Source organism: Mus caroli, chromosome 15, assembly GCF_900094665.2.
Source record: "Mus caroli chromosome 15, CAROLI_EIJ_v1.1, whole genome shotgun sequence".
In the NCBI taxonomy this organism is placed as follows: domain Eukaryota; kingdom Metazoa; phylum Chordata; class Mammalia; order Rodentia; family Muridae; genus Mus; species Mus caroli.
Window position 1 is genome coordinate 60,238,991 of NC_034584.1, and position 9,728 is coordinate 60,248,718.

Consider the following 9,728-nt stretch of genomic DNA (forward strand, 5'->3'; position numbering starts at 1 on the left):
TCTCTCTCTCTCTCTCTCTCTCTCTCTCTCTCTTTCTCTCTCTCTCTCCCTCTTTCTCTCTCCCTCTCTCTCTCTCTGAGGTATTTTTAGCAATGCCTTTCCCTAGCTTGTGAATCCTTTCTAGATGTGTTCCAGGGAAAATGTAGATGTGAAGGAAATGTCTCAGTGTTTTTAGCTAGACTGCTTGTGGCAGAGTTTCAAAGAAAATATCATAAACAGGACAATGACGCAGTGACAGTTTTCAGGCATAAAACTGTATATGGTCCAAGATTTCATGGGATGCACGGATAACTAAGATTTCCATATGCCAGGATTGTTTTCTAGAAACCAGGAGAACTGTACACTAGAAATAGAGATGTCTAGCCTTCAATCATGCCTAAAATGACATTATGGTACACTCCTCAAACTCCTTCACAGGGGTCAACATGTTCTAGTCAAACCAAGCCTGTGGCTGAGGCCAGAGCAGTGTGTGCTCCAAGAGCAGTGTCTCTACTTGGCCTCACTTACTTGGCTTCGTTGACATTCAGGACTTTCCCATCTTCTGTAATCAAAGTGCGGGGTGGTTTCACTTTCTTTTTCTTTTCACTTAAGGTTTAGTGAGGGTGATGGGAGAGACCAAGGGGCAGACAAGGGAAATAAAGAGAGGATAAATGTTATTAATACATCTTCATGTTACTTTTAGATACTTAATCACAAATCATAAACATTTTTAGACATTTAATCAGGCATTTGTTACCATACTCACAGCTCATTGAGAGTCTGTCCCCTTAATTCTTTATTCCTTGCTAAAAACTGCACCAAGTTTTACTTGGTTATATTTGTATCTCCAAAGACCAAAACAATTTGCCAGGGAATTTGAATTGGGGAAGTAAACTCCTTTTCATGAAATACTCATGAATATTTAAATGAGTCTATTTTATGCATGGTTTACTCAGATAACTGTCAATTCTCCACGTGTGTATAGAGCTTCTGCGTTGGTTGAAATTACCATTTTTGAAATACAAGTGAAATCTATCCTGTGGAAATAAAAATACTGGTGCATCAGGAATGTGTAAACTGACATTCCTCACAGCATCATTTCCAGTGGCACGTCCAGAACTGCTCAGACTCTCTATCAGTGGAGGACTGATTGGCTCTACTGTGGTATGTAACATTGGAAAGAAGCTCACAGCTGCTAAAAAATGTGTTTTCTCTTTACACACTGATGGAAAAAAATGTTGATGGTGTATCTCGCAAGCAAATATGTACCACTAAAGTTTAGGGTTTTGTGTGTGTGTGTGTGTGTGTGTGTGTGTGTGTGTGTGTGTGTATAGTGCTGTGGGTTAAATCAAGGATGTGCATATGCCAGGAAAGTGCTCGACCACTGAGGCTGGTCCCCGACCACTTTTTTATCAAACTCAAACCATGTTACAGGTTGATTTACTCAGAGGTTAAAAGTGATTTACACAGTTACAGGGAAAGGAGAGAAAGCGTGGAGCAAACCAAGTTTGTTCCTTTTCACCATGATGAATGGTGGCATAGGTGAACTGAGGAAAACAGACTGTGCAGAGCAAAAGGTCAGCACATGGTTTTCTTTACTGCAGATAACATTTGAACATGTGAATAGGCAGATGTGGACACAAGGAAGGATGATGTAACCATAGGTAACCATGTGCCTTGAACTTCTACAGTCTTTAAATAGGGATTGTGTGTTCGTTGACTTTATTGTCTTAATCTTACATTCTTTCCAACGTTAACTGAGCCACCCGATCTGATCAAGCTATTTGAGTGACTTAGGACAGAGAGGGGATCTGGAAACACAGAGCTTCACTATGCTCAGTGTGAACAAGAGTTCACATAGGACAAAAGGCTGGCCTTTGTTACTGTTTTCTCTCAGCTAATAAAATAACTATGTATACAAAGGGGACAGGCTAAAGATCATGACTGACACTCCAAGCAATGCAGCTGTACTTTTAAGGTGTTAGGGGAAAAATCTTCCTCCTGGTTCTAGGCTTAGTATGATATAAATTACTTATTACATAAACATATTATATTGTACACATATATAAACACAAACAATACATACTCAGGAGCAAGAATACATATGTCAGGAATACTGTAAGTCTACAAACACATAGAATTTATATTTCAAAGGGCTCTTAAATCTGTATAGAACCTTCATGTTTGTTGGCTTATCTGCCTTTATCAAAACAAACAAACAAAAAGCCCACTGTGGAGTGCTATGATGGGTGATTTGTTTTGCTTAGCAGAATAGGACCAGTTAGGTTCTCCTTGCAAGCATCACAGAGTGGTGGGGTGTCAGGACATGAACGCTCATTTTCTAATGCTGCTCTTCTGCTCTTCTTAAGGCACTATGTGGCCTGGAACAAGTCACCACATTCTGCATTTCTCTCTCTAATTAGGAAAGAACATTTTATGGAAGCGGTAAAGACTTTGGAAGTTTTTCGATTCAGTTTCTTGCTTTCTATTGATAATCATAGAAAACACACTGTTTTTTATAAATCTCCTTGTCATGTAGACAACCATTTCAGAACTAACTGATGACATTCTCAAGCTCACGAATTCCAAGTATTTTACATCGTAGATTCCAGTCTTGACATGGAATGGAAAGAAATAGAGCCTATTTCTGGAAAGGTGCTGTGGACCAAAAGCATTGCCTAGGGATTCTAGCAATTAGCAAGTAGCGAAATTAAATCTAAGCTCTTAAAGTGGCATTGTCCTGTGAAATGTTCAGGAAAGTTGTACCATGAGAATAAAAAGCTTAGTGAAGCTAATTCTAATTCTTCATTTTGCAGATTAACAAACAGACGAAAAATGTTCATTCATCCCACAAAATAATCTTTCTCTTTGAGTCTTCAGTTGTGCTTCTAACCTAGGTGTAGTGGGTTGGCCTAATGCTGCCTGCACACTAATGCTAAGATGGGGCCCCCAAGACTGGTTATGCCAAAGACAATAGAGTCTGTACTTAAGGCACTGAGTGACCCTGGTCCCAGTCAATTGTGATTGGTGAATGAAGATGCCAACAGCCAATAGCTGGGCAGAAGAGACATAGGTAGGGTTGAAGTTTCACGGGCTTGGGTTGGGAAGGACCAGGAGAAAAAGAAGAAGAGGAGGAGGAAGAGGAAGATGAAGGAAGGAAGGAAGGAAGGAAGGAAGGAAGGAAGTAGTCATGGGATAAGGGTCAAGAGAGTGTGGTCCTAAGTGCTGCCCAATCAGGGTTAAGAGCAGCTCAGATGGAACATAGTAAATAGTAAGTAATAAGGTGGAGTTATTGATAGGGAAATAGATTCTAATAGCTTGAAGGGAGCTGCCCAGCTTTTGTGCTGCTTAGGGCATATGAAAATATAAAGGCCTTATGTATCTTTCATCTGCTAAATCAATGATCAAGGTGGGGTAGAAGCCCCAGCCTGGGAGTTTTACTAATTTCCACTATACCTAGATCATACTATTTCTGGTATGTAAAGTAACTAAAAGGAAACAAAACAAAACTCTGTCTCAAATGTCATAATTCATGGTGTTCTAAACTTCTATTTTTATGTAAATGATGTCAGCCAATAAAATTCAACAAAAAGCTATATTTGGAAAAGGCAAGATTCATACATGATAGTTAATAATGGTTTGGCACAGACAATAAGTATAGCATGTGCAATGGAGAGAATATAGAGTCCACTTGAGATTGATTCACTCAGTTATAGGAAAAATGCATACCTTAACTTATCTTGGGCTTTTCGCTGTTTTTCCATGTGTCTAAGAGTTTCCAGTCTAGATTCAGGCGTGAACAAAGATGGTTTGTTCCAGAATGCCAGATCATCTTCAATGTCATCTGATTCCTTTGTGTTGTGTTGCTCTTCTTGAGTTTCTGGTACCTGGAGGTAGTCTTGGTTCTCTGTGGCAGATGGGCTGGGCAGAGCAAACAGACCCAGAGCATGTAAGCCCAAGAATGAACATAGGAGTTTCATCATTAATGCTTCCTCTTATGTGCCTTATGCTTTCCTATGTTAACTTCATGCCTGTGAATGACAAATGCCATTGGGAGTTCACATGAACTAAGGTGAAGGAAATCATTGCCCCAGAACCAAGGCAGACCCTCAGTTTCTATCCTTAAAATATCACAGTACCCAGTCTGGATGTTCATATGCCTAGTTGATATGGGTTACTTGGGAAGCTTTGATTTCTGATTTCTCATCAGAGTCTATTTGCAGATATAGAGCAGGGTCCATGGGTCCATGTGGTATCTTGCCGGAGGTACTGGTGATCAGCTGAGCATGGAGATCACTGGACCTTTGCAATTTCCCCCATATCCAGCCCTCTCCTATCAGATTCACTCTCTACACTACTCCAATCGAGTTCTGGCTCTAAAAGACGCTTTGATCATTTTACTTCGAGGTTCTTCAATAATTTCTCCCTCTAAATGCTCTTCTGAGACGTGAGCCTTTCCGCAGTATGGCCTCCACTTCATTTTTCATGGTTAACTTCTGATTATGTTACTCTGTATGGTAGCAGCTCTCTGTTCTCTTTTACCCAGTCTTTGTGTATTGTCTGGGAATTAAATGATCTCTCTGTGTAATTGAATGCGTGTTTTATGAACTATTCAGCATTTTTTTCCCAGCATGGATTTAAGAAACTTACTGAGCCAGATTCCTGGGCAAGACAGACCATGAGGTCATTTTCAGGGCATAGTTCTGTTCTAGTAGAGAGGAGATGATATCAGTGAACAATAAGGACTGAGGAAGCATCTCTCTCTTATCACTCCCTAGAATACACATTCAGTGTAAACGTATCTGAAGCTAAGTATATTAAATAATAACTCAGTATACATCACATCATTGTATATCTGGATATCATTACCAAAAAAACACTTATTTAGTTGATCTTTAAGAAGAATGTTATTTTTATACAAGCTTCTATTGGACAAAACGTAGGAAAAAGTTCTGCTTGTTTTTTAACATGTTACAAACTGGATATTTCAATGAATAAAATCATGAAAATAACTGAAAAAAAAGACTTTTCCCTACACCTAAAGTTCTTTATGGTACAGAAACATCAGCCTGTGGGGGATCAGTAATATTTTACAATATTCTGCTGGATTTCCGCCAGAATAATTAGCTCCAGCCTTACATAAATTTTCCCTATAAAGTTGGCTTGCTTTCACTTTTTACAATCTAAAATCTAAAATGGTTCAAAACCTCTACCTATGAAAAACCGCATACAACTGTTCTGCTAAATGAACACAGCAATAAATGACTTAGTGGAATACAGCAATATTCATGGATGAGCACATTGCTCACCCAACTTCAGAGACTTCTTCTTGCAGCAGATGGTAATTAATACTGGGACCCAGAACTGGACAATATGCAGAGAGCAGAAACTTTGGAGCACTCAGCTGTAAATGTAATGTCTTATCAGGCTCCTCCCCTAAAGGCTAAGGGAGATACGTGGAGGAGGAAGAGACAGAAAGATCCAGAGGAATGAATGACCTCAAGGAAACAGTGTCTTCCATTCATGAGAAAACTGAATTCATAACAACTATGACAGCAGGCACAATACCTGCATAGGTTCAAGCTAGACAAATTCCAACACTAAAACTGGGTGGACACAAAGTTCCACCCCTAACTAAGAAGCTATTTGCAACTGGTAGCTGCTGGAGAGGAGATACCAGTTTGTTTGTTTTTTCCCCAATAGAGTGTCAATGAATAAAACAATGCAAATCATTGAAAGGAGTTATTTGCTCTAGAGCTAAAGTATGTCAACCACACTCCAGGGTGGGCCCCATGACTAGAAGTAGTTGGTCGACACAAATCAGATTCCATGGTGTGATGGAGTACAGTATGGGGTGTGTGTGTAAGTGTGTGTGAGTGTGTGTGTGTGAATGTGTGTGAGTGTGTTTTTAAGTCTGTGTGTGTGAGTATGTGAGTGTGTGTTTAAGTCTGTGTGTGTGTGAGTGTGTGTATAAGTGTGTGTGAATGTGTGTATGAGTGTGTGTGAATGTGTGTATAAGTGTGTGTGTGTAATGTGTGTGTAGGAGTGTGTGCGAGTGTGTGTATGAATGTTTGTGTAAGTGTGTATGTGTATGTAAGTGTGTGTGTTTGAGAGAGAGCGAGTGAGCAAGAGAACTGTTTTTGCTCTTGCTTTTTAAGAAAGAGAGAAAGAGATTATGAAGTGGATGAGTAGGGAGAGGGGAAGATATGGGAGTAGCTGGAGAAAAGGAAGGACAATCATCAAAATACATTAAATGATAATTTTCAATAAATAAAAATATAAAAAAAGATTTTAGAAAATAAAAAGCCAAGTAACTTAAGGCTTCAAAATCAGATTGAATCTAAATGTGCGTAGCTGGTGATGAGCTCCGTGAACAGAATGAACAGAATCTCCTCTTAATCACTGCTTTAAGTTCATTCTCTTTCTCCCCTCCCCCACTCATCAGCAGAACCCACAATGACATAGACACTGCTCAAGAATAGTTAATTTCATCTAAGACTCAAGTCCAGGCCTTAAAAGGTCCAAAGTTTAAACAAAACTCAAGACTTATATCTAAGCAGAAGCCCCTTATTCCCTGTCCAAATTCCAATCTGTCCTGGTCCATCTCACAGTTGGGTTTTACTTGGGAGACATGCGCAGTCTACTCTCACTCCCCTGCCTCGTCTGCATTTTTTTTTTAAACCTCTGTGCCCATCATTATGCCTGGTTGGATTATCCAGCCTTATGTTTGGCCTGAGAGAACAAGTAGAAGTAGGTGAGCATCAGCCACGTAACCACTGCTCCCGTAACCTCGCTGGTGCCGCCTTTCTCTCCAGACAATGAGTTCTCCAACTAAATTGCTCCCTACTGGGGTGGTCAGCGTGCTTGGCCGATCCTTCTGGGACAACTCCTGAGCTTCTGACATTGCTGATGATTCGGGTCACAGTCTCTTTTGAGGCCACTCTCTTGAGTAGGATCCCTTTACAACATCTCAAGCCTGGTTCCTCCTAACATCAACACTTGACCTGTGAGATGGTCAGATTGTCACCATGTGGAATGCTGGCAGTACCTCCCTCATGATCCCTGGCCTCGAGCTGCTGCGACTCACTAATGCATCTTTTCCACTCTTCATGAAGCTGAGAGGGAAGAGGTTCATCTGTATCCTATGAATCTCAATGGTGGTTTTTGATTTTTTTTTCCTGAAACCTTGAGGGACGGGGCTGCTTCCTTTCCTCCCCAGCTAAGTCAATGACTCAATAATAGCTCAGGAATACCCTAGCCTACATTACTGACAGAGCTTGAGTCCAGATTCACAGATATAATGTCATGAAAGATTTCACAAGTTAGACAAAAAGTACAACAGTAAGTTTTAGTACATTAAGATATTTATAGGCAGATGTCCCTAGATAGCCCTGGCTGGCCTGGATTCACAGAGACTTGCTGCCTCTGCTTCCTAAATGCTGGTGCCACCATTCCTGGACATAGTAAGATATATGCACACTTCAGGGCAGCAGACACCACTGAGGGTAAGGAGGGGAACAAGGGTATTCTGTAGGCTTCTAGCATTTTCCTGACAGTTTATTATTTCTAAAAGATTTACTGCAAGCATACAAATGACTGTCGCTTCTTCTCTCTCGGTGGTGGAACAATAGCTTCTTGCTTAGTTGTTTATAAAGCACTTCTATCCATCTGAAATATTTTATAATTATTGTTTTCTCAATCATAAATATATTATGTAAATATTTGAAACTTTATATAGAATCAAATCAAGTGACTATAGTTGTGATTCACTTAAAATAAATACCATGAAAAATTCAGATTCATAAAGGATCAATTAGAAGGTTATTAATCACATTTTAAAATGTATTCACTATGTAACTCACAAAATAGAATGTTTCAGGGTGCAATCAGAATTATTCATTTTATTATTGGGTGATTTGCATTTAACTTTTCTAAACTATTCCTGCCTTTGAAATCAAGGTACACCTGTTAATTCATCTTTCCGTACATGTTTAGAGAGACTTCTCTAGGGATAATTTCAGATGCAAATGCCAGTTGCTGGTTAGGAAATGCAGTTTTTCTAAGGGAAAAAAAAGTCCTTCTAGAATCGTCATTATGCGATATTCATATCGTTCCCAGCCAAGCTTACTGTGATGTCATGTTCTGGAATATAACTGATGCTGTGAACAACTTGGGGAGAAAATACTGCAGGTGTCTTAATGGGAGTTAACAAGAATGCAAACCACTGATGGACGCACCAAGCAGTGTGGATGTCTGTGTACCAATGCCCATCAAAGCCTGGGCTGCTCTTCTTGTCTTCACTTTCATTTTCTTCCTCGAGTTTCCTCTGAGCTTCCTCTTTCTCTTTGGCTCGTCTAAGGCAGTAAGCTTTCTCCTGCTCTCTGATTTGCTGCTCAACTGATGCGTAGTTCTGCAATGCCTGGATCCTTTCAGAACGCTCTATTTCTTTGCCATCCAACCACTTAAACAAAAAGTAGCAGATAATACAATTATTCACTTCAGCTGAGCAAGGTGATTCATGCCTATAACATTAGCACTCAGGTGGCTGAGGCAGGAGAATTTCTGGGACTATAGGGCCACATTATGTCAACTTTCAAAGAAGGAAAACAGAAGGGGAAGAAATAAAGAAAGAAGGAAGGATCAGACCCATGATAATTTTGATTGATATATTTTAAAATTAGAAATAATAATGCCATAGCAACAAAGAATCAAAGTAATTAATGGGAAATCAGAAATACTGGTATAAATCAATGTTTATTTCATACAAGCCTTATAGTTTACAAAGCACCCTTACTGGAAATAAGTAGGTCTTCTGTCAAAATAATTAATGAAAAGCTCTCAAAATATTTCTATTAATTTTATAACTGCTCACTATATTAAGCTGTTGGGGCTTAAATCAAATCACAGCTCCTGAAACAATAGTATTCTCTGAGCCTCGTCATGGAAAGGGCCTTTACACAAAGAGCCCCAACTCAAGTCAGCTCCTGCGCCACCCTTGGCTATATTAGCAAAGTGTTCATTGTTATAGACAGTGTTTACATGATAGTTATATACCTTTTCCAAATTAAAATGTAAATAGAGGGTGAGAAGATGGCTCAATCAATCAAGTCCTTCCTGCACAAGCATGAGGACTGTGTTCTACCCTTTGTATCCATGTAAACAGCCAGGTGTGGTGGTACACATGTATCACGCCAGCACAGTGGAGCTGGAGACAGGGAGCTCTATGGCCGGCCAGCTAACTGGTGAGAACCAGGTCCCTGTGACAAACCCTGTATTAAAATAAACAATAGGGTTCTGGATCCCTCAGAGACTACTCTGCACAGGTGAGAGTGTGGACTACAGAAGCTAACAGCTTCTGGGACAGGCAGAAGCCACACAGCTTCCAAGGCAGACCCAGTTTCAGGCTCCAGACATCTGGGAACCTTCCCTGCCACAGGAAAGGTATCCACCCTGCCCGGAAGGGCTTTGCCAGAACATCTGGGGGAGCCATCTCTGGTCCGGGATCTCTCAGAGACTAGACTGTGTAGGTGAGAGTGCTGACAATAGAAGCTACACAGCTTCTGGGACAGGTCCTGTTTCAGGCCTTCATCTTCTGCCAGGAGGCAGGTCCAAACAACAGATATCTGTGCACCTTCCCTGAAAGAGGAGAGCTTGCCTGCAGAGAGTACTCTGACCACTGAAACTCAGGAGAGAACTAGTCTCCCAGGTCTGCTGATAGAGGCTAACAGAATCACAGGAGAAACAATCTC

General features: G+C 40.4%; 1 protein-coding gene across 1 annotated transcript in view; it reads right to left on the reverse strand.

Moving 5' to 3' along the window:
- Lrrc6 (leucine rich repeat containing 6) overlaps positions 1–9,728 on the reverse strand; it is a 114,821-nt gene that overhangs the window by 65,325 nt on the left and 39,768 nt on the right. The window contains exons 5-7 of the mRNA XM_021183663.1: positions 8,217–8,440; positions 3,709–3,900; positions 508–585 (exon numbers count right to left, since the gene is read on the reverse strand). Of these exons, the coding sequence (XP_021039322.1) occupies positions 508–585; positions 3,709–3,900; positions 8,217–8,440 (494 nt within the window). The remainder of the gene's footprint in view (positions 1–507; positions 586–3,708; positions 3,901–8,216; positions 8,441–9,728) is intronic.